Source organism: Mytilus galloprovincialis, chromosome 9 (genome assembly GCF_965363235.1).
Source record: "Mytilus galloprovincialis chromosome 9, xbMytGall1.hap1.1, whole genome shotgun sequence".
NCBI lineage: Eukaryota > Metazoa > Mollusca > Bivalvia > Mytilida > Mytilidae > Mytilus > Mytilus galloprovincialis.
In genome coordinates, this window is record NC_134846.1 from 70,999,630 (window position 1) to 71,026,718 (window position 27,089).

At 31.6% G+C, this 27,089-nt stretch overlaps 2 protein-coding genes across 2 annotated transcripts; one reads left to right on the top strand and one right to left on the bottom strand.

The window, feature by feature from the left end:
- Nucleotides 1-640: 640 nt before the first annotated feature.
- Nucleotides 641-13,722, bottom strand: LOC143045816 (WD repeat domain phosphoinositide-interacting protein 3-like). The gene is made up of 10 exons (XM_076218599.1): nt 13,542-13,722; nt 11,301-11,375; nt 8,891-8,992; nt 5,712-5,799; nt 4,960-5,054; nt 4,082-4,272; nt 2,734-2,819; nt 1,980-2,081; nt 1,460-1,581; nt 641-889 (listed from the first exon to the last, which is right to left on the bottom strand). The coding sequence occupies exons 1-10, from the start codon at nt 13,606-13,608 to the stop codon at nt 783-785; spliced, it is 1,035 nt and encodes a 344-aa protein (XP_076074714.1). The 5' UTR covers nt 13,609-13,722; the 3' UTR covers nt 641-782.
- On the top strand, nt 13,708-26,938 carry LOC143045817 (enoyl-CoA hydratase, mitochondrial-like). The gene is made up of 8 exons (XM_076218600.1): nt 13,708-13,860; nt 17,451-17,648; nt 19,580-19,707; nt 22,110-22,209; nt 22,850-22,954; nt 25,015-25,134; nt 26,096-26,163; nt 26,481-26,938. Exons 1-8 carry the CDS (start codon nt 13,755-13,757, stop codon nt 26,544-26,546), a joined length of 891 nt encoding a protein of 296 aa, XP_076074715.1. The 5' UTR covers nt 13,708-13,754; the 3' UTR covers nt 26,547-26,938.
- Nucleotides 26,939-27,089: the final 151 nt, after the last annotated feature.

Genomic DNA, 27,089 nt, shown 5'->3' on the forward strand with positions numbered 1-27,089 from the left:
TACATTGTTAACAACCAATTCAAATATGGAATGTTGATCCATCCAATGTTCTATATATAACGAAACACACACATATACAACTCATAACAACAAATGATCAATTTCTACATGTGTATCTGCAAATGAAATAAAAACCAAGACAATATATTGTTTCAACCTCCAAGAAGTTTGATATAATTCAGGTTTGTAATACCATCAATTATTCAGACAAGGTACCACATATAAAGTTATTTTTAAGAAGCAGCTTTGTCATCTGTTTTACAGTAACAAAAATAGTTAAAGATCAATACAGTCAAACCTATTTTAAGCAATCACTCATAAGGATACAAAAAGGAACTCTCAAGAGAGGTAACTTCATCAGAACTCTGTACGTAGATATTTACGGTAAATACATTTACAATTTAAAAAACTGTTTTTGTAGCCCTTTAATCCCTCAGTCAACCTCTTTATCTGTACAGACAAAAATTACCATGCCATTTTTTATTACATTCAGTATTCAATTTCTTGGGCTGTTGAAAATGAAATTCATGCATTTGAATGCATTTGACAGGTGGCCCATAAAATTCTTTTTTTCAATTTAGAGAAAATATTTGTCTACGTCTCAAATTTGCAATAAGTCAACAAAGACATGTGAATTTAAATGAAAATTTTAGCAGGTTTGACTGTATTAATTTTACCAAATTTTTTTATTTTCACAATGTTGACAATGATGGTACACTGACATCAGTTGAAAAACAGTATACATATAATGTAACCAAGCATCATTTAAATGTCCAGAAAAATCATGATCGGTCATCTGTCATCTCTAAGAACTGGGCATATACATCTCTAGTACACTCCCCCTTCTGGTTGAACACAAATTTGTAATAGCTTCCATCAGCACACACAACTGGAAAATAAAACATAAACATAAGATTTCTACCCTGTATAGATTACAAATCTATTTTTACCAATGGTTGCATAACTATTCAAAGTTCTAATGATCTGTGGATTTCCATGATATTTCCATTGCCACACCAATGACAATGTTTTCTCATATCACAATACTTGCACAAATAATTCTAATACAATTTATATCTTTGGTTGCTCAAAATCCCCAAAGCAATGACAGTAACATTGACAGTAACAATCCTACTTTTTCTAATATTGGAAAATTGGTACAAACAAATGAAATCAATGTATTTAGTACAAAATGTATACTAAACTTTTTATACAGAAGGCAGGAAAGTAGTGCTCAAATGAAAAAGTTCTCAGTTAATATTACATTTATTTTTTTATGCCCAAAAGTCCAAAAGGTCTAACCTGCATTTAATAAAAGTCCAACAAACAAAAATTTAAATTAGCAATAACATAACTACACAAATGATTGTTAGCTTTTCATCCATCAAATGCAACTGAGCTGGAGTAATAGCCTTCAACATTTACACTTTTATATATATGACAGTTGATATAAACTTACCTATCACAGAATTAGAATCTGCACCAAAGGCACAAAGACATCTAGCACCACCAGGAACTTGGAACTTGGAAAAACTCCATGTTGAGCTAAAATACTTTGGTAGGAAACTAGCAGACCCAATACTGTAATAGAAATATAGAGTAAAGCTAAGCACAGATAAATGAGATATACTCCCCTTGCTTGATTTATTAAATGTGTTTTAACTATTTTTAAATTATTGGAGATTCAAGTGGTTTTTTTCTTTTGTATGTATGTAAAACATTGCCTTCTTCACTGTATTGGATGTTATTGCATGGCCACAGTTTGGCAGTCACCCACATCCTGTACATCACCAAATTATTCCTTTTCCTCTAGAAATCTGGTTAAAAATGCAATGGGCTCTAAAATTTGATGTCCATGTGAATGAAACTGGTCAGATGCAGAATATACATGTAATAAATTCACATCATAAGATTTCAATTCACTAAAAACAGTCCGTTTTTTTTTAAATAAATATATTTGCACATTGAATTCAACTTACCCTAATTGTTTATTTCGTTTAGGATCTTCTGTAGAAAATATATGGACTGTTCCATGATCGCTAGCTACACAAAGCAAACTAGAATCTTGATTGAAATTTATACTGAAATATATAAATGAATGTTACTCAGACTAAAGAGGCAGACATTATTATGAGCCAGACAAACCATTGAATTAAAATCAAAGCGGGTAAAAATGTTTGAAGAATTGTTTGCATAATTTCAATCATATTCTATTCTTAAAATGAGGTGGACAAGAAACACCTTTAATATGTAGCCTAACTCTTCTTCGGTAAAGCACTTCACTGTAAAATTTTAAAACATGTACATAAGATGACAAGAACAATACACAGAGCAGAAAACATAATTATTCCCTATTATGGGATGTTAAAATAAAAATAATATTCCTTGAATTACCACAAGATGACTAGAACAATGTTCACCATTGAAACTAGCATGTCAATTTCAGTTGAATGGACTTTTGTGAAAATTATTTTCTGTGCTGCAATATTGTTACTGGATTATAATTATGGTATATCGGACACTTAGTGATGTTGGAAAACATTTATTTATACATTTAAATGTTTTCCTGAAGGTAATATCAACACACACAGTGATGGCCACCACATAAGTTTTGAAAATATTGTCAGATAAAAGGAGGAGATAGTTTTAAGGACAGATGAGTAAAAAAAATAGTAATGCTATATCCCTTCTCTAGTGCAAATGTAGATACATGTAATATGATAATTAGCTTACCAATAAATGTTAGCACTATTTGCACCTCTTCTTAGTTCATGCAACTGTAACCCTGACATAGGATCAAACACTCGGATTAATGTTCCCTACAAAATGCAAATAAATTTCATAGCCTTGACATTGATTTAAACACTTTTCATGTCATAATGTTCAAGAACAAAATAAAAATATACACATTATCTATGAGTATGAGCCTATCTAATATTTTTGTTTGGCATGCCATGGACTGAATCCTGTGGTTATATTTCACCATGATAAATTCCACTGCTTTCACACAAAAAACATTGAAGTGTAAACCATAGAGTTTTGGAGAGATCTGATAAAATCTCTCACTAAATTGCAAACAGACAGCGATTTGACAAACTTGATTATTTTTACGCTTTAATATACAATAATTAACATGATTGTGTCTAATAGCCTATTGCAAACTTAGATAGATTCGAAACAGCTACCTAGATCATTCGGCAATCAATTTTCAAGGATTTCATCGTTCTCTTCAGCATATGACAGCTATAGTATAGTACTGTATAAAACAAATATTTTTTGGAGGTCTTCAAATGTTAATCTAAAAACCTCAGAAAATAAATCCTTTGATGGCAATTTGTACAAGAAGCAACCTCGTTTGTAATCTCTACTGATAGATACATGAATCTACAAGCTACCTAGATCACATTTTCATTACAATAATTTATTAATGCATTTTACTGACAGATGTAGATCACCTTATTCTTATCAGAGAGAGATTAAAAATATATCTAGGTCATTTGTCTCAACAAGGCATCTTGTCTATGTTTTGAAAGGATAGACATCAACCACTATCACTAGGTCAGACTCATAAATGATGTTTTTTTTTGTCTTTGTTTATAAAAATAAGAAATTTAAAATGACCATCTCAATGATTTGTGAAAAATATTCAAGTTTATAAGAGAATACATGTACATTAAAATATATAAACAACTCATCATCAAAAGCAAATATTTGATAACTTTATCTATTTCAAACACTAAGTTTGTTAAAGAAAGGTATAAATATATCAAGTTGATATGACAGATTGATTATCATGGTCACTGTGATTTATATCAGTTTGTTTTCAGTCAGCTATCAATTCAAGGTCATTACATTCTAGATCATGAAAAGAATTCTTTTGATTGAAATACTCTGAATTATATATGTATGTCAGTGGCGGATGAAGAAATTTTCATAAGGGAGGCCCACTGACTGCCCTAAGAGGGGGGCTGCTCCATTCATGCTTCAGTGATTCCCTATCTAATCAACCAAATTTACCCCTCCCAGATCTGCTTATGCATATACTTATTTGGTTGTTAACTTTAACAAGAATTAAACTTACTTTTTCGGACGATGTAGCCAACCTCGTGCCTTGTAGGTTAAGAGCTATACAACTTAGAGGTGCCTCATGAGCAGCTATATCTGTGGGTGATTTTTCTGTGTTAGCCAGGTCTACCACCTGGACATGCCCTGGTTTACGCCCAGGAAATGCAAGTATTGAATTATTGCTGTTAGGACACATGACACATAGACCTGTTGGAAATACAAATGATTTATAAAGCAATGTTTGCAACCAAAACAGAAGAAAATCTTCCATCAGTTTACCACTGCCAGATAGTAATCCCTATATATCACATATTTTGACTTTTATCACAGGTGCGACAAAAACTGTCCTTCAAATTTACTAATTATAAACAACTTTCCATTTGTGCATTTTGTTGTATGTGATATGTCACAATGCTAACATCATAACCTCAACGTAAGAAAAGATTGTATCTTACTTTTCCCCTCAAACCAAATAACAAATTACATTCAAATAAATGCACACCTCAATTGCATTGGTTTTTTGTTTTTTATTAAATCCTCAAAAAAAATATGATTTACCAAAAGGGATTGGTAATTTTATTTTATTTTCTTTTAAACTCACATTTAAGAGGGCCCTCATGGGGTTTTTGATTATGTGATTACTTGGCCGTTTTTTTAATGATTATTTGATTATTAAGCCAAATATTTCATGATTATTTGATTACCTAGGACTGTATTTTTAGTTTATGATTATTTGATTACTAAAGATAAGCAAATATTTAATGATTATGTGATTATATCGGCAAAAAAATGGTGATTATGTGATTACTAGGACCCCCCCCCATGAGGGGCCCCATTTAAAGGAGTTTAGTCAAATATTTGCATTGTTAAGTGTATATGAATTATTTACATTACCTCTTGGGTTTGTGCATGTTTCAAACACATGAAGTTGTTGAGGGTTCTGTGTAAATGTATATACTTTTATCATTGTGTCTAATATAACTACAATTCTGAAATGTAAAAATAAGTCTGTAAAATAAAAATCAAGGTTTCAAATGTGTGTCACACAATTTTTCATTTTATCCTTAATAAAACATAGACAGTAGAAGTATTTAAAAAAAAGAGACATAATAAAAACATCATTACTGTTAATTTAGAAATGAATCCATGCATCTTAAATTGTGAATCATTGACCTTTGTCAAAAATGTGAAATATAAATAATGCAACTAAAAATATTTTATGAATGGATATGACTATTGAAATTATTAATGCGAGTAATTTTAAATGTGAAATAATATTGACGCATTTTTCTTATTTTCTGTCTTTTTCTTTTCTTGCCTTTCAAATTATATGAAAATCTTTTCATATCAATATTCTCCTGTTGTGATGGTATACGTTTATCTGCCTGTCTTGGTGGCTGAACACCTTAACAGCTTGTTGCTCCACAAAAAAAACTTATCATGCAACATATACCATAGTTTATATACAAGAAATTTTTAAATCATGGAAGCAATAAACTTTAATTAGTTACCATTTTAACTTTCAACTTAATTGTACAGAAAATGAAAAGATGTTACACCATAGAGCTCTGTATCAATGAAATGAACGAGTCTGAGATCTCCTAATGAACAGCTATAGCAGCAGCAATAGCAATGATTAACCCTACCTATCTCTTCTCAGCCGCACACTTTTGACATCTGTAGAAAATTCTAATTCAATTACATGTTTTTTCTTTAAATCATCCCAGACCATAACTGAAATAAAAATAACAATATTATTGTATGCACCATTTTATATTCAAAAGTGGACATTACATGGATGAAGAACCATTCTTTGTAAAAGCTTTAGTAAAACTTACACTACAGTAAAACAAACTAGAGGCTCTAAAGAGCCTGTGTCGCTCACCTTGGTCTATGTGAATACTAAACAAAGGACACAGATGGATTCAAGACAAAATGGTTTGGTGATGGTGATGTGTTTGTAGATCTTACTTTACTGAACATTCTTGCTGCTTACAATTATCTCTATCTATAATGAACTTGACCCAGTAGTTACAGTGGAAAATGTTAGTAAAATTTTACAAATTTTGTGAAAATTGTTTTAAAAAATGACTATATAAAGGGCAATAACTCCTTAGGGGTCAATTGACCATTTTGTTCATGTTGACTTCTTTTTAGTTCTTACTTTGCTGTACATTATTGCTGTTTACAGTTTATCTCTATCTATAATAATATTCAAGATAATAACCAAAAACAGCAAAATTTCCTTAAAATTACCAATTCAGGGGCAGCAACCCAACAACAGGTTGTCTGATTCATTTGAAAATTTCAGGGCAGATAGATCTTCACCCAATAAATTTTTTAAACCATGTCATATTTGCTCTAAATGGTTTGGTTTTTGAGTTATAAGCCAAAAACTGCATTTTACCCCTATATTCTATTTTTAGGCGTGGTGGCTATCTTAGTTAGTTAGTTGGCCGGGTCACCGGACACATTTTTTAAACTAGATACCCCAATAATGATTGTGGCCAAGTCTGGATTAATTTGGCCCAGTAGTTTCAGAGGAGAAGATTTTTGTAAAAGATTACTAAAAATTTACGAAAAATGGTTAAAAATTGACTATAAAGGGCAAATTGGGCAATAACTCCTAAAGGGGTCAACTGACCATTTCGGTCATGTTGACTTATTTGTAAATCTTACTTTGCTGAACATTATTGCTGTTTACAGTTTATCTCTATCTATAATAATATTCAAGATAATAACCAACCAGGTGCTCTGCAGGGCGCAGCTTTATACGACCGCAGAGGTCGATCCCTGAACAGTTGGGACAGGTATGGACAAAACATTTAAGCGTGATACAGCTCTGAATTTGGATTGTGATAAAATTTTTGACATTATATGGGTTTTTTACACCAAACAAATGTCAAGCCACTCCATCATCATCATCATCTCAATTCAAATTTTAAATGGACTTTGCAACCATAAACACTCATTTAAAGACATCAGAAAATTATAAAAATAGAAAATGACATGATAGTCATGTCTGGCAAATTTCCAACATATATTATCAACTACTATTCTATACAAAGAAAGATAACTCCAATTGAAAATTAATTGCTATTGTACAATATTGTGCAATTAGATATTTCTTGCTATTGTGCAATACTGTGCAATTGAAAATTTCTTGCTATTGCACTATACTTGATATGGAATCCTGATTTGGACCAACTTGAAAACTGGACCCATAATCAAAAATCAAAGTACATGTTTAGATAAAGCATATCAAATAAGCCCAAGAATTTAATTTTTGTTAAAATCAAACTTAGTTTAATTTCGGACCCTTTGGACCTTAATGTAGACCAATTTGATAACTTGACCAAAAATTAAGAATCTACATACACAGTAAGATTTGGCATATCAAAGAACCCATTTATTCATTTTTGATGAAATCACACAAAGTTCAATTTTGGACCCTTTGGGCCCCTTATTCCTAAACTGTTGGGACCAAAACTCCCAAAATCAAGTTTAATTTTGGACCCCCATTTGGACCAACTTGAAAACAAGGCCAATAATTAAAAATCTAAGTACATTTTTAAATTCAGCATATCAAAGAACCCCAAGGATTCAATTTTTGTTAAAATCAAACTAAGTTTAATTTTGGACCCTTTGGACCTTAAAATAGACCAATTTGAAAACGGGACCAAAACTCCCAAAATCAAACCCAACCTTTCTTTTATGGTCATAAACCTTGTGTTTAAATTTAGATAGTTTAAGAAAGTTATTAAAATTTTAAAAACTACAACCACAGAGTGATGTAATGTTTTCCCGCAGAAAAACTAAGTGCATTTATAAGTAAAATACGGAAAAAATGGAATTTTACTTTCACAAAATTTACTTCTGGATACTATCTTATAATCATAAACAAGCTTCTGTCCAAGTTTGGTAGAAATCCAGTATGGTTAAAGAAAGTTATTTAAATTTCAAAAACTTTAACCTCAGAGTGAATATTTGTGGACGCAGCCGACGACGACGGAATGTAGGATCGCTTAGTCTCGCTTTTTCGACTAAAGTCGACGGCTCGACAAAAAGCACTGAGTTGAAGGCTTCTGACTTGGGACAGGCTCAAAAAGAATGTGGAGGTTGGAAGGGGTTAAAAATGTTTACCTTGCTCAACTCTGTCTTTTTAAACTAGGGCAAAGACGTTGAACTAGTTTTTAAATGTAAAGGGGAACTTATGTTTTGCTTTTTTGTCCACTGTTCAAAAATGTTCACTGCCCTCTTAAGTGCATGTCCCCAAGTCTGAAGTATGTAGCTCAGTGGTTAGCTATTTGTTGCTTCTTATCATGTGTGTTTCTTTTCTTTTATTTAATTATATAATGAGGTCATCTGCCTTTTTGTGTTTAAACTGGTTCAAATTTTGTCATGATGGCACCTTTTATAACTTTCCTTATGGTATGGGCTTTGCTCAATTGTTGAAGGCCATACAGTCACCTACAGTTGTTAACATCGTGATTTGGAATCTTGAGGATGTGTGTACTATTAGCCATAAGACCATGTCTCCTCATGTGATCTAATTATATATTTAATAATAACGGTAGTGAAAAAAAATATTTGAAAAGCTAATATTTAGTGATCGATAATCTAAAAGTTGCTTGAAACTATGTTGTACTTTAGATGGCAATTGTAAGATGGTAGGCATGAAATATCATTGGTTAATTACTGTAAAAGACAGACAATTTATCTCATGAATGATTAAAGGAATCAAAAATTTATCTGCCACTACCCTTTTTTTATTAGACTATTATCAATAAGAGCATCAAAATGCTTGCATATTCAAATTACATACCTTTTGTACATGGATACTTGGGATTTTTCCCTCCTCCTACTAGAGCTAAATAGTTACATCGGAAAAGCATTTCCACATGCCTTATTCCTCCATCAGAGAAATCTACAAGAAAGAAAACATATACATATATAAAATGATTATTTTCTATCCCCCCTCCCAACAGTAACTGCAAGCATTTTTGGGGTCATTGTTTCTTACTATTGTGCTTGTTCCTTTCTTTTATTATAAATATTATTAAACATTTATTTCTTAATTCTATTCTAAATTAATATACCTGTATACAAAAATGTTCTATGACTAAAACAATTATTAATAGCATTATGAAAAACCATTGATAAATTATACCATAGAAATGGCATTCCCCCTCCAACTATCCTGTCTACATGTATGATAAAGGTAAAACTGGTTTGATAAGAACATGACAAACATTTAAAACACAGGAATTTGTTATAAATTGTCAGTAATAATTGAATCCACAGTAAACCAGATGCTCCGCAGGGCGCAGCTTTATACGACCGCAGAGGTCGAACCCTGAACAGTTGGGGCAAGTATGGACACAACATTTAAGCTTGATACAGCTCTGGATTTGGATTGTGATTAAATAGTTGACACAACATACAGTAGGTTTCTGACACAGAATGAATGTGGTCTAAGAACTTAAACTTAAAAACTTAAAAATTTTAAATTGGACATTTACCAATATCCAAAATCTAAATACATGGTTAGATTCAGCATATCATAGAACCCCAATAATTCAATTTTTCATGAAATCAAATAATGTTCAATTTTAGACCCTTTAGACCTCAATGTGGACCAATTTGATAACCGGGCCCAAATATTAAAAATCTAAATACATGGTTAGATTCAGCATATTGAAGAACCCCATAAAATTATATTCAATTTTTGTTGAAATCAAACAAAGTTTAATTTTTTACCCTTTGGACCTTAATGTAGACCAATTTGAAAACGGGACAATACTGTGCAATTGAATATTTCTTGCTGTTGTGCAATATTGTGCAATTAGATATTTCTTGCTATTGCGCAATACTGTGCAATTGAAAATTTCTTGCTATTGCACAAAACTGTGCAATTGAAGATTTCTTGCTATTGCGGAATACTGTGCAATTGAAAATTTCTTGCTATTGCACAATACTTAATATAATAATTTTGGACCCGGATTTGAAAACTGGGCCCATAATCAAAAATCTAAGTACATGTTTAGATTCAGCATATAAAAGAACCCCAAGAATTCAATTTTTGTTAAAATCAAGCTAATTTTAATTTTGGACCCTTTGGACCTTAATGTAGACCAATTTGAAAACAGGACCAAAAATTAAGAATCTGAATACACGGTTACATTTGGCATATCAAAGAACCCCAATAATTCATTTTTTGATGAAATGAAACAAAGTTTAATTTTGAACCCTTTTGGCCCCTAATTTGTTGGGAATAAAAATCCCAAAAATTAATCCAAACCTTCCTTTTGTGGTCATAAACCTTGTGTTAAAATTTCATAGATTTCTATTAACTTATACTAAAGTTATTGTGCAAAAACAAAGAAAAATGCTTATTTGGGACCTGTTTTTGGCCCCTTATTCCTAAACTGTTCGGACTTAAACTCCCAAAATCAATCCAAAGCTTCCTTTTATGGTCATAGACCTTATCTTAAAATTTCATAGATTTCTGTTTACTTGTACTAAAGTTATTGTGCGAAAACCAAGAGAAATGCTTATTTGGGCCCTGTTTGGCCCCTAGTTCCTAAACTGTTGGGACCAAAACACCCAAAATCAATCCCAACCTTCCTTTTATGGTCATAAACCTTGTGTTTAAATTTCATAGATTTTTATTTACTTTTACTAAAGTTAGAGAGTCGAAAACCAAATGTCTTCAGACGACGACGACATCGATGACGTCAAAGTGATACCAATATACGACCAAAAAATTATCATTTTTTGCGGCCGTATAAAAAGGATGTTGCAGACTAAAATTCAATAACCCCAATTCAACTGGATACATATTTACATCTAAGTGCAAAATGTACTCAGTATGATATTTTTATGTCTAATACATCTTGACCATAGACTGAACCTAAATTTAGACACTGACTCTTTAATGTGTAAAATCAAAAGGTCTATCTTCCGAAACATTGTGCTGCAAAATCAACAAAAAGGACTATTATTGTAAGAGTACATATGTATACATGTTTTTGCAACAACCTGCACAATCTTAACTTTATCTTTTCAGTTTGAGATATCCTTTTTATTAAAAATCTGGCAAATTATATTTCCTTTACAGTTTAGTATTATGCTATGAATTTTTTTTATCACATTATGTTTGTACACAAGTTAAGTTTTTTGTTCAGAAAATGGTTTATAATTCTTTACAGGATACATGACATACATGTACATACCTTGTCTTTCTTTTTCTTTCAGCGGGTCAGCATTATATACTCTGAATCCATTTTCCATTCCACAAGCAAAACATCCTGTAAATAGACAAACCAAACCATAATAAGTATTCCAAATGTTTCAACCATTTGTTTTCTTAAAGCAGTGGCGGATCCAGAACTTTTCATAAGGGGCCCGCTGACTGACCTAAGGGGCAGGGGGCCGCTCCAGTCATGCTTCAGTGATTCCCTAAATAATCAACCAAATTTTTCACACGAAAGGGGGGCCCCCTGGATCCGCCTATGTAAAGGGACATTAGCTACAATTTAGACAAGACTGCACACTTAAAATAAATGTCCCACCTGCTTTACCAACAATAATTGATTTTTATTTTAAAGATCTTCGTTCTTGTGTTCTGCCTTTGCACCATTGTTCCAGGTTAGGTGGAGGGTTTGGTACCAACAAACTACTTTAACCCTTTCCTCCATAATGACGCTTTTTGACGCCACCCCCTTTACTCCATAATGACGCCTTTTGACGCCTGTGTAGTACCTAAGTTGAAACGCTTTGACTACAAAATGTCTGCATCAAACTTTTAAAAAATTGTTTCTAATATGAAAAAAAAATTCATGAGAATATCTGACTTGAATTTCATTGATGAAATTTTCGTTTTTGTAATGCATTAATACTTTAAACCTGATAATTTTTTTCTTATTGAAAAAAATCCTATGCAAATCAAGAATTTAAAAAAAAATCTCCTTGGAGTAAAGGGTTAAACCTGCAACATTCTGTATGTGCCTGAGTGTTTATTAAGTAACAGAAACTGTCATGTTGGATTGATCAAAACATGCATACCAGTCTGGATTCCATAGTTAACTTGCTTTACATGAAAAGTCACCATCTTGGCGTAAGTTGGCGATGAGCTGCAGTCATGCCTGACTAATTAAAACAGTATACAGTTCACATGCAGTTTAATTTCACAGACGCCATCATGAGTTGGTTGACCATAATGGAATAACAGTTTCACAGATGATATTGTGTATTTTTCTAATGGCCTTACTACAATCCCCTTCCCTTTTCACAAATGTGACCTACCAAATTAGACTATTTACCCAGTTAGTAATAACATGAGCAACACGACGGGTGCCACATGAGGAGCAGGATCTGCCTACTCTTCTGGAGCACCTGAGATCAGCCCCAGTTTTTGATGGGGTTAGTGTTGCTCAGTCTTTAGTTTTCTATGTTGTGTCTTGTGTACTATTATTTGTCTGTTTGTCTTTTTCTTTGATAGCCATTGTGTTGTCCGTTTATTTTCGATCTATGAGTTTGACTGTCGCTCTGGTATCTTTCGCCTCTTTTTTAGTTTCCATGACTTTTGTAGGGTAAATTTGGGTACTCCCCATGATAAATGACTGTAAAATTTTAGTTAAACTGATGTTAATGATAAATATTTTACTCCTTACAACGCTAATGGAAGTTACAAAATGAGATTTGACGACTGATGATAAAAAAAAATTAAGGTTCATTTGCAGCTGACAGTAGGGAAAAACAGACGTTGTACACTTGACAGTAAAAGACAATCCTACACTCAATTATCAAGTGGGTGAAATAAAAGGAAGTCAATAGGTATAATTTGTATTGCCTGATATAAATATTTTTTCAATATATTACAAAATACAATATATCATAAATAATTAAATACACAAATGAAAATACATAAACATAGATATATAACCAAATTTTTTGGCAAACATCCGCCACTATGAATTTATAAAAGAAAAAAAAAAATTAACAAGGGAGGGAGGGTGGGTAATTTCAACGTAATATCAAATTCAAAAATGTAAAGAAAACACTTTGCAATAGTATAAATAAACAATTAACAACAAAGGAAAAGTTTATATCCAATAAAAAGAGCGAAATAATATAGTGAGTAAATTTAAAGCAAGAGTTTATACTAATAAAAATCTAGTTTGAACCAGTGTGATTACTGAGGTGTAAAATATAAATTTCACTGTTTTGCTAATTAAATAATTTAAATCTTAAATTAAACCCTTTAGTTACAATCATGAAAATGATGATTCTTGTATTTAATCATGCATTTTTTCTATGTTGGGGAGGAGAGGGGAAGACTCTTCTTTGAACACTTATAGGCGATAAAAGACATAAAATCAACCTCTACTTGCATTTTCATATAAAGGTTAGATATATGTACTTTTTTAATAGGAAGAAACTGAGAAAAATTTGGTGCTGCAGTGCAGACGAACCTTGGTCTTGGTTCCATCCAGCGTATAACAGCCCGTTCCCATGTGTATTTTCATGTTCTAAATTCATTTTATCATATCTTTTCGTGTCAGTTTATCAACATGTTCACTTCAAATATTACAACAACAGTGTAGCTGTGTTTTCTTCTTTGGACAACACACCCCCATTGTACATGAGAAGCACTTCCTGTTGACATAAAGGTCAAGGTTAGCAAGATGGAAGTCCTTGGAAATGGGTTGAGAAGACTGCTTTTAAATTCCAGAAATTCTGCAGCATTAAAGAACTGTCATGCTACCACCTTCACCAGGCTGATGTCGAGTGGTATAATCTAAATATTAAGTTACTTTGTTTTGTTTAGGTATTTTTTTAACATGCCGAAATCCCCAAAAATAAACTATGGATTCACCAAGGGAGATAATAAAAGGATAAGGTCCAAAGTTCATCAACATAAAGTTTTTATCAGTCTAAATTAACATGGTAATTTGATTATATTTAAGAATATAGAAGGCATCTTCATTTTTCAAGTTTGGTAATACAGGTAAAGGGTATGGGGAATCTCTTTTAAAGACTACATAGACTTTTTTTAGAACATGAACCCCTTTTTTTTTTAGCTCACCTGGGCCAAGTGAGCTTTTCTCATCACTTTGCGTCCGTCGTCCGTTGTTGTCTGTTAACTTTTACAAAAATCTTCTCCTCCGTAACTACTGGGCAAAATTTAACTTAACTTCAGGCCTCTACATTAACATTTTTTCTAACTTGTCCCTTCGGACAAGTGGCAAGAAAATCAGCTTGTCCGAACTCTTAACTCACTTGTCCGAATTCATAATTGAAAATCTAATATATTGATGATTTATGCAATAATAACACTTGGGCTTTGATTGTACTTAATAAAAGGAGCATTTTGTAATGTTATATGAATACCGCATCAAAGTACATTTCATTATTTCAGAATGAAAGTTTTTTTGCAAGACTGTGTTCTCTGACTCAATGTCACTATCATTTGTCAATCATTAAATCATCATTTCTTCCCAAACCACTACGTTCCCCATTATGGACCTATTCATTCTTTAGTAGTGGTATCGGTTAAACCAAGGACGTAAATACACCTGGCCACCTTGAACATGTATATGAGTAAACCTTTTTAATTTATTGATGATGTCAAAACAAGCTTTTACAATTTATTTTAATTTGTATATACATTTATTTATATGATCATGTACATACACATTTTACAAAAAAATCTGCCTTTTTAGATTTTTTTTTTTTTTTCATCTTAAATTTTTATATCATAGATCTTATCAAATAAAACCTTTTTTAATGTATTGTTATGCATAAAAGCAAAATCAAATGAAACATACTTTAATTTAATATCTTAAAGTTTAGGTAAAACTCCATATGGAGGTGCTCCTAATTCAAGGAAGCTTATACTAAGAAGATACATTAACATTGGTTTCTTTCCCCTTACTTATATCCCCCTGGTCAATGGCTGCCAGCATGTTCAAAACTCCAAATTAGAGACATATTATACAAGTTTTATATGTCTCTGGTTCAATCAATGAATAAATATTTCATTAAGTATGATCAATAAAACAATCATTCATATTTTTGGGAATGTATAAGTCTTGAATTTGATCTATTTTTAGCTGACCTTGATTTTTCACTTGTCCCATCGGACAAGTAGTATGGTGAATCTACTTGCCCGACACCTGTGTCCACTTGTCCCGGACAATCGGACAAGCGTTAATGTCGAGCCCTGAACTTGGCCACAATCATCATTAGGGTATCTAGTTTAAAAATTGTGTCCGGTGACCCAGCCAAACAACCAAGATGGCGGCCTTGGCTAAAAATAGAACATAGGGGTAAAATGTAGATTTTGGATTATATCTCTGAAACCAAAGCATTTAGAGCAAATCTGACATGGGGTAAAATTGTTTATCAGCTAGGTCAAGATCTATCTGCCCTGAAATTTTCAGATAAATCGGACAACCCGTTGTTGGGTTGCTGCCCATGAATTGGTAATTTTAAGGAAATTTTGCTCGTTTTGGTTATATATTTTAAATATTATAATAGATAGAGATAAACTGTAAACAGCAATAATGCTCAGCAAAGTAAGATCTACAAATAAGTCAACATTACCAAAATGGTCAGTTGACCCCTTAAGGAGTTACTGCCCTTTATCGTCAATATTTAACAATTTTCATAAATTTTGTAAATTTTTGTAAAATTTTACAAAATATTTTCCATTGTAACTACTGGGCCGAGTTCATTATAGATAGATATAATTATAAGCAGCAAGAATGTTCAGTAAAATAAAATTTACAAACACATCAACATCACCAAAACACAATTTAGTCATTAATCCATCTGTGTCCTTTGTTTAATATGCACAATGACCAAGGTGAGCGACACAGGCTCTTTAGAGCCTCTAGTTCTTAATCTTTTCTGTGTTAAATTTGGTCACAGAATTCCAGGCACTGGGTTAACAATTGGACAGCAGCAACTGCCAGCAAGAGAGTTCATTGTTTGTATAAAGCTGTATAATTCATAATGTTTCTATAAGACATAGATGCTTCATACCTTGTGTGACGTGATTGATATTCCCTAAGAAATTTGGTATATACTAAGTCAGCTGTAAGCTGTTGAGCTGAGCCAAAGGAAGTACTTCTTTAGCTCGGTCAGTTAACAGTTGCCTTATAACACAGAAATCCCTGGTTTGAGTCCCGGTGGAGACGAGAAATTTGGTAATGAAATTCATACTCTCAGTTACACTTGTAAAGTTGATTGCAGATACATGTACAATGTACCTTATGTTACAAAGTTTCTGTCTTTGATATGTCCATTGTCCTTGATTTTACTATTCTTCATGTCCATGTTGTCGTTCAGCATGTACAGAGATAGTTCACCTAAATGTGAAACTCAACCTCATTTAATTGATCAGTGATTAATTTTATTTTGGTTAAGACATATTTTACATGTACATCAGTGTACATGTAGATACATGACTGAAAAGTAATAGGACCACTATATATACTTAGTTTATGGAATGATTGTTAGATTTGCATGTCCAACTTGCAGGTTTCATCTGACCATGACATTATTTTCAAGTAGCATTGCTAATGTTAACTTGAAAGTTGTATTTTGGCATTCATATTAATACAGAGTTTCAACATAAATTCAATCATGATGAAGGAAATTTAAATATTGTACATATGCTCACCTGTGACTCTTTTTATGCACCATATTCATAAAATTATACAAAAAAATGTTTAAACTTAAAAAGACATTTCTTTAGTTTCTATTAGCATAGTTTTCACCCCTTGTTAGATAAAATTTTGTCAATTCATTATTGATGATGGAAGTCAATGGAAGTAGACATCACACTCACATGGTGCAAACTTTGAATGAACTGCATTATTCCATGAAGTACAATAATTTCTCTGTATTTATTTTTTAAAGTTTGTGCCTATTATAATAATTAACAACTAAAAATCTATTGAAATAGATAAAGAATATTGTGGGTTGAACTTGTTTGTTAATGTTTAACCCTTTTTCTTACCTTAGATATTGGTATAACATATTAAATAGATACATGTATCAAATAAACAAAGGCCTTAGGGACATAAGAAAACTCTTATGAATTTGTTTTCAAAGCATAAGGATGTTAAAAGCATGAATCTTGGTTTTTTTAACCTTTAATCCTTTTAAGGACATTTAGTAGCCATTGTTCAGTTAAACAGATGGGGTGAGATCTAAAATAGACTAATTCTAACCCTTGCACATGATCATGTGCCTTTCCTGAATGGTAAACATAGCAAACCTCCACAGTGGTTATCCAACGAGCATGTCTAGTTAAATCTTTTATGGGATACTAACCTATATATATCTCACATCTGTGCCATTCTTAATTTCAGGACAACAGTTAGAGTATATTATTAAAGATGTGAAAGGTGAAAAGAAAAATGTTGGTTTGATCCAGTTAAATAGGAGAAAAGCCCTGAATGCATTATGTGATGGCTTAATGACTGAAGTTGGACAAGTTCTGAAAGAATTTGAAGCTGACACAAATATAGGATGTATTGTTCTCACAGGCATGGATAAAGCTTTTGCAGGTAACATTTTTTTATGTTAAATGATCTAATAACCAAAATATTTGTCATGAGACACAAGACAACAAAGTACTGATTTGAGAGTACTCCGAGTTAATGAAAGCTAGTCCAAAGCCAAATTACAACTTATAAAGAAACCATATCAGAAATTCCATAGGTTAAAACATATGATAGATGCTCAGAATTTTATAAATTTCACTCACATAGAAATTTAGATAGCTTTTCATTATATTCCATAAACATGATAAAACCAAAAAATGGAGAAAAAAACTTTTTTTGTGATTGATGAATAGATAAGAATACATAAACATGCCTTTCATTAAAATATATTCAGTAAAATAGATATTTTATACATAAACATGCCTTTCATGAAAATATATTCAGTAAAATAGATATTTTATACATAATAAAATTGAGAATGGAAATGGGGAATGTGTCAAAGAGACAACAACCCGACCAAATAAAAAACAACAGCAGAGGGTCACCAACAGGTCTTCATTGAGCGAGAAATTCCCGCACCCGGAGGCGTCCTTCAGCTGGCCCCTAAACAAATATATACTAGTCCAGTGATAATGAACGCCATACTAATTTCCAAATTGTACACAAGAAACTAAAATTAAAATAATACAAAACTAACAAAGGCCAGAGGCTCCTGACTTGGAACAGGCGCAAAAATGCGGCGGGGTTAAACATGTTTGTGAGATCTCAACCCTCCCCCTATACCTCTAACCAATGTAGAAAAGTAAACGCATAACAATACGCACATTAAAATTCAGTTCAAGAGAAGTCCGAGTCTGATGTCAGAAGATGTAACCAAAGAAAATAAACAAAATGACAATAATACATAGATAACAACAGACTACTAGCAGTTAACTGACATGCCAGCTCCAGACTTCAATTAAACCGACTGAAAGATTATGATTTCATGATATGAACATCAGGCACAATCCTTCCCGTAAGGGGTTTTGTATCATACCATCATAACATATATAAGAAGAACATAACCCGTGTCATGCCAACAACTGTTTTTAGAATAAATATGTTTAGTTCTGATGCAAAGACCTTATCAGTGACTCAATATTAACGCCAAAATATGCAATCTTTAATGACTTGACAACAGTATCGTAATTATATCCCTTCTTAATAAGTCTATTCAAAGGTTTTGTAAGTTTCTGAGGTGAATACTGACACCTTTGTGCTTTATAAAGAATATTTCCATAAAAAATTGGATGTGAAATACCTGAACGTATTAGAAGTCTGCATGTTGAGCTATATTTACGAATGATGTCTTTATACTGATGATAAAATTTAGTAAATGTTTTGACTAGTTTGTGATATCGAAAACCCTGGTGTAATAATTTTTCTGTAATACATAAATTTCTCTCGTTAAAATCTAAAACATTGTTACATACACGAGCGAATCGTACAAGTTGAGATATATAAACACCGTAAGATGGTGACAAGGGAACGTCACCATCTAAAAACGGATAATTAACGATAGGAAATGAAAAATCATCCCTTTTATCATAAATTTTAGTATTCAGCTTTCCATTAGTGATATAGATATCAAGATAGAGAAACATGCCTTTCATTAAAATATATTCAGTAAAATAGATATTTAATACATGAAAATATGTTCAATAAAATAGATATTTTGGGCTAACAAACAATTCAGATTAATAGTTCAGTTTCTGAAAACACATCCGGCAACAATTCTGTAACCATTCAGGCTGTTAGAATCAATCTAATACTTCCTGAACATCTAGGGGGTTTCCTTAAATAAGTATTTTGGGCCAACAAACAATTCATTTTCTCTGACATTATCAACAGAAGCTTTAATGTTATTAGATAAACAAGTGCATATTACATCATGCAATCTGTGAACTAACAGTCATATATACCTGGTATATATATTTACATTTATCTGGTTTTAGCTGGAGCTGACATTAAAGAGATGGAAGGACAGAACTTTTCTGATGTATGGTATAAAAGCTTTTTATCACAATGGAATTCAGTGGAGCAATGTAAAAAACCTATAATAGCAGCTGTTAATGGCTATGCAGTAAGTTCTGTATTGTAGCTCATCTGGCCTAGAAGACAGTGATGAGATTTTGCTATCATTTGGTCAACTTGAATAATTCAATCCCTCTCTTTGTCTGATTTTCTTCCAAACAAACTGTTGTAGATCAGCAGAATATAATGACTGAATTATTCAGGTTATCATTTGGTACTTGATTGATCTTGAGATTCTATATTTTAGGTCCATTAACCAACATGGCCAACACAGCTAAAAATAAACAAAGGTGTAAAACGAGCATATGTCTTGTATTATTTTAATTTTAGTTTCTTGTGTACAATTTGGAAATTAGTATGGCGTTCATTATCACTGGACTAGTATATATTTGTTTAGGGGCCAGCTGAAGGACGCCTCCGGGTACGGGAATTTCTCGCTACATTGAAGACCTGTTGGTGACCCTCTGCTGTTGTTTTTGGAAAGATTAGAACTTGTTCTAAATCTTTACTTAGGCACCACCCTCCCTAACAACAGGACAGGTTAGCTACTGTTACTAAATGTATTCACACTAAAATATAGTTCCCTATAGTTCTCATGTATGTGCACATAATACACAAATAAACTGAAAAAAACTGGTATATTATTGGAGCAGTTCATTCAAGAATGTATGTCATTAATGTGTGTTGATGTGTAGGCTTTTTTAAAAACATTTTGATTAGGTAAGTGGGTATTGATTCAACTAGTATGATTGACAACTGTCATTATCACTAAACAATCAGAGACAAGGTGGACTTTTAATTACAATGTCCCACCTCCTAAACTGCCAATCAAATTGACCACATTACCTATCTACATCAGTCTTACATAATTGTACAGACCACTCCAATGTGCATCTAATTCTTAATACACAAGTATTTGACCTCATAATTGATTACACAAATGTGTGTATTATATGTTTGATATTTATAAGGATGATAGATTTATTTATTGCCAATTACTTTTGATCTACATTACATAAAGTAATTCTGTAAATTATATCTGAAAGATAAATGATTAATGGATTAGCAAGATCTTAAAAAAATGAAATATGAATATAAATATGAATATATAAAAGGTATTCAAGTATGGCCTATAATTAACTTGATAAATTTCCAATAATCATCTGTAATTAATCAACAATTTAGATTAGTTCACTTTTTTTTTATCAGGAATTGGCTTGAAACAGTTTTAAAATTTATAAACTTTTAATTATAAAAAAACATTGTTTATTAGTTTATTTTCCATCAATCATTATGTCTATTTTAGTCATTTGAATTTTTATTAGAAGTAAATATATATTTTTGCAACCAAGAAAGAATCCACATTTCAATAACATTAGTTTTTTTAATTAGTTTACATTGAAAAATAAAATTGAAAATGCCCTGTGTTGAAAGATACATTAAAATTTGATCAAAAGGCACTCTAAAACTTTTAATTTTCAATGCCATATAACCTCTGTTTCAAATTAAAAAATGCCCCAAAACAACATTTTTAGATTATTTTTGTTAGCACTTTAAAGCTTTTTGCTGTTGGTCTAAATTTATGTCTTACAAGGATATTTGGTTACATTTACTAGAAGAATTTTTGCATTTTTTTGTTTTTTTGAAACATGTTCAGAACTGGCAACATAATTTCAATTAGATATAAACTGCAGTTTAAATAAAATTGTGCAAATTTAGAGACCCATATTATTTAATTTGAGCACCTTTATCCTCATACTGGAAAAGCAAGTTTCCTTCTAAAGACCTGCTGTAAATGCAATTTTCAGCAATAGTGTTTTATAAATGTTCATTTCCCCCCCCACCCTACCTTAATATGAAATAATTCAAACTACTGTTCTAATCTTTCCATGAGTGATATCCATCACTTTGATTTATTTGGTCGGGTTGTTGTCTCTTTGACACATTCCCCATTTCCATTCTCAATTTTATATCTTGAAATCCATGGCAAAATGGAAAATCGTACATGGTTGAAAATGTTTAGAATGTTTAAAATGTCAAGCAATAACATTTGTACTAAAATTAGCAGATGACTACTATCATGTGATTGCCCTTAACTGACTTTTTTGACAATTTATTCTTTTGCCTCATAATTTGAAAATAATTGTTAGGTATATGGATAAAGTTAAAATTGGAATTTCAATAACCATATATCTGTGCGGAGACTTTTTCACAGCTAAAATTTAGGTTTGTTGCTGTTTATCTTAATAGTTTTTTCTTTAATGTTTTCTTGATTTACATGGGTGATTTTATAGGCAGTATTAGTTTTGCTCATTGTTAAAGGCTGTATCAAGCTTTATAGTTGCTACCCTTCTTCTTGATCATATGGTATCCGTGTGACAAATTTAAAATTATTTAGTTAAGCAAGGTTGTTCTTATTTTCTAAATTGAATAAATTGTATATTATTACAGCTTGGTGGTGGATGTGAATTAGCCATGATGTGTGACATAATTTATGCTGGAGAGAAAGCACAGTTTGGTCAACCAGAAATTACACTGGGGACGATACCAGGTATCTTAAAAACATAATGCATAGATTGTAGACTTTACAAAGTACATGTACACAGCATATTAAATATCCCCGGACTGGTTGTAAAACAATTATTTGAAACATAAGTGATAAGTTAGTTTACCTCAATTAAGTTTTGGGGTTGTGGTTAACTAGGGTACCATCTGGTATGTGTTTATGGACATATAGTTTTAAAAAAATAATTGACATGGTTATATAGATTTGTATTGAAAAATGATCTTTGCGAGTGACCATTTGCCAAAAGATGACAGTCTTAAAACTTTTATTCATTTAAAATTTTGTTATGAGAGCAGTAACGATACCTAAAGATTATTCAACTCATAAATCTGATAAAAAACTGACAGTGCAATGGCAAAACCAAGACTAAAAGACATACAACAGTATACAAACAATGCTTTAGATTTGGCCCCTGTCGTGTTACTCATGTACAGGGTAAGTACAAACCTGGTGAAAAGTAACAATACCCTAATTCTGTAAGTCACATTGTCAAGTGTTTAATATTTAAACTGAAGTTCTACATATAATACAAAACCTATGTGAGCTGATAACTAATAGCAGACACTCGAAACAATTTTCACCACAAACTATGAAATACCTATAAAAAATGCTTATGTTATTTAAGGTGCTGGAGGTACACAACGATTAACAAAGGCAGTTGGCAAATCAAAAGCTATGGAATTGATTCTGACAGCTGATAGAATGTCTGCTGTTGATGCAGAAAGGGCAGGTTAGTTAATTCCATGTTCTTTTCATACAACTACCACTAACATAACAGACAATGCACTGTAAAGAGTTTTGCACAGAAATTTACTACAATTTAGATGCTGTATGCATACAAGATGTCCAACAGTATCATCTCAACACTAAAAAAATATATTTTATAGAGAATAATACATGGCAAAATCCGTATCATATGTTGTATCATCCTGAGACATCAATATCAGCCCAAGGGCCTTTAGGCCTGAGGGATGATATTGGTCGAGGGTGATACGGCATGTGATACGGATTTTGCCATGTATTATACGCTTTATCATATATTTCAACAGAAGAGTATTATATAATATGAACTGTTTTCTGATCCATAGCGCTGGGTTACCTTCAGTTCTACTTTTGTCTTGTTTAAAAGGCCTTAACAGAACTGCTCAATTACTTATCCGAAGCACCTGGGTTGCCTTACAATTTGCGGGCTGTTGTTTTAAAAATATTTTGTTTATTATTGTATTTATTTGTGTGTTTTGTATTTTTTATAGTTGCATTTAATAAGTGTGCCAAAAAATATGAAAACTTGATGTTTGTGACGTCACATACAATATGAAAACTCAACGTTCGTTACGTCACATACCAAACAATGACGTCATTCAAAAAATTTACCTATTTTGAGGAAAAATTTTCTTAAGCAAAAAAAACAAAAAAAACTGACGTTATGTTAAATAAAAAAAAAAAAAAAAAAAGTAGGGGTGTGATAAAGGGTAATCAAGGGTATGCGATAAAGGGTGCACATCAAAGTTTCGCGATATGGATTAAACAGCAGGCTATTTATCAAATATGCAAAACTACTGTATTTACTACTAAACATATGATAAAAGTTGCTTATCATCTATTGACAATTATATCATGCATATTCAAGATGATATAAAATTATGTAGGTTCAGGTGGATAAATGAAAATCTTGAAATTTATGCATTCTTCTAATATCTAAAGCATTTTGTGAATGATCTATATTTTGCAGTCCGCAGGTCAATAACAGTATTATGTTAGTTTTTTAACAACATAAATTCCTATAAATGGTATTTTACATACATCTATTTTAAAAAATGATTTATAAATTAGTATAGAATAATATAACAGCTTACAGTACTCTTGTTAATTTATAACTACTTAAATATAACATTTAAAGTTTGTACACCTGTGACAAATATCTAAGTTGACAATATTCTATTGATTAAATGTAAAATTATTAATGAATAAAATGTCATGCAGGTAAAAAAAAAATCATTAACCTTACAATCAACACATGTTTAATTAAATATCAATAACAATACTTGATAGCAATTGGAGTATTTCTTTTATTTTTATGCCCTCCCTGTAGCAGAGGTGCATTAAGTATTACCCTAGACCTTCTGTACGTCCATACTTCCATAGAATCCATACGTCTCAAAATTATTTCTATTCTTTTAATATTTTTTATGGGATTTATTAAATTTGAACCTTAGTAAACTACTGTTGCCTCTCAGTAAGTTAGTTATAATGGCATAAAATATCTGAAAAGGGAATACTATATTAAAGTCAAACATTTCTTGAACCAAGTCTACTCTGTAAAGAAAAAGTATAATGAATAAAATTGAGAAAGGAAATGGGGAATGTGTCAAAGCGACAACAACCCGACCATATAGCAGACAACAGCCGAAGTCTGAATCCATGGAAGAACATCCAGTTTGATATACTACTCAGAAACGGTGAATTTTGTCTACCATATTTTAAAGATTCCTTCTCTATATATTATTGTAAAGTGCAAATCAAAGTTTGAAACATACTGGAAATGCTCATTTTTATACCAAAAAAAGTTGCATGCAACTAAACAAAATGTTCAATTTTTCTCAACAGCTCTTTTTCCAAAACTTAATGTTCTCAAAAAACTTTGGAATGAGTGTGTTCAGATTGTTACCCCTATGAAACTTGTGGTCTTATTTACATATGTTAAGCAGACAAAAACTTGTATATTAATTTGATGTCATGGGAAACTCAGGTTGATAATTTTTTTTATTTATTTGAATCAATTTACTGTAGGCCTAGTAAGTAAAATTTTCCCAGTGGACCAATTGGTTGATGAAGCTATCAAAACAGCAGAGAAAATCTCCAGTTATTCAAAGATAACTACAGCCATGTGTAAAGAGGCTGTAAATGCATGTAAGTTGTTTTTCTTTAAATTTGATAGAAAAACAAATTGTGTTTATAACTTTTCTTGATGTATTAAAAAACTACTACTATTATGATTATTTTACTTCAAAGTAGTAAGTATCCACTTAAGTTAAAAGCATGGTTTTCTTTTCTTTCATTAACCCTTTTGTATGATATAAAGGGCGCAGCACATTTTAGCGAAAAATTTTGAACTACTAGGGGACATTTGAGTGCCAACATTAGAGCCCATTTTAGCGCCCGATTAATCCGTTCACCTGTATTTTTGAAAGCCCATTTTAGCGAAAACTTATCTGGTTGAAAAACACTCACTAAGCGCCGGGCAGAAGTTCAGTGTACCGGTAATACAAAGGGAATAAATAATAGTCCAGAGTCATTCCGTGGCCATTATAATGAGCAATGTTATAGTTGTCACCCAGCTATTTACGATTTTCTTGAAACTATTATCAAATTGCAAACAAAAACATGTACAAAAATATGAAGTATAGACGAATGTGCATCACAATCTAGAAAAGAGAAAGAGAAAGAACAGTTTCTAATGCAAATTAAGAGTATTGTGCAGGGGTATATCCAGAGCCCATTACATACTATCTCTAGGATCTAAATTCCAGGCTAGAACGAATTTTTAGCATTTGATTAAATCTTTTAGACATTATATGCTGTATTTCAATGGAAATCATATGTTTTATATTGTGCTGTCTTGAGTCTTTTAAAGTTTTTTATTTATTATACTAAGTATATTATTTCGCTCAAATGTGTTAAAAATCAGGAGCTAAAATGTCCTATCAATGCACTGAAATGTCCTCCGCAGGATAAAAAGTATATCATGAAGCTGACTGAGAAAAAAATCGTCAACAAGCAGATCATGTTAGTGTCAGATCTGAAACAGGTTGACATCTGTTTTCTTGTAAGTGTGTTACCTAACTTTGTGTGGTTCATTGTTCTTTTTCAGCATATGAAATGTCATTAAAAGAAGGTCTCCATTTTGAAAAGAGAATATTTCATGCTTCATTTGCAACAGTGAGTAGTCTATACATTTTTTTTAACATTGAAACCTGATAAAGTTTGAATTAACATAGAATTATGATGCAATGGTTTGAGCTATTAAACATTGCCAATATTCTTGTCAGAAGATTTCAATGATATGTTCCAAAATTGTAATAAATTAAAAAATAATAATTAATATACATAGCCAAATGATCATGTAATGCTATCATACATAGAGTGCTTTTGTACAATTTAAGAAACTTAATTGGTCTGATTTAATTACATTTAGTTTAAAATTTTAAAATTTAGGGAATATTGTAATGGAACAACTTTCATTTTTTTATTTACAGAATGACAGAAAAGAAGGCATGACAGCTTTCTCAGAGAAAAGAAAACCAAACTTTACAGACAGCTAACAATAAGTGATACATGTCAGTGTCTTTCATATATTAAACAGAGCGAATGTAGTTTCTGATTGTGTTTTTATTAAGTTGTGACTATTGAATGATTACAGTTTGTATGTTTGTAAAATTTATACCATTATTTAATTCACAGTTTCAGAATCTTAAGAACTATGGGAAATTTCTTTGTGTGTGCCCCAAGTGCCCCAAATGAAAAAAATGTCTCATCATTGGTAGAATTTCAATTATTTAAGACATTACATGTATTAGTCAATCAAAACCTTTTGGTCTAAGCTATTGAAATCACTACCCAAAATTTATGAGATTCTTAAACAGAGAATTAAATCCAATCATGTTGATTGCAAGTCAGTTTTATATAACAAATAAAGTAGAGCTTTGGTTTTGTATATTCTGTGACAGTTTATGTGTATACATCCTTCAATGTCTGTCGGTAAACACTGACCGATAATTCCAACTTGCTTTAAACAATTCTCATATACCTTTGATACAACATTAGAATTGACGGAACAATGCTGTTTTTTGTTTATTTTTGAGTAT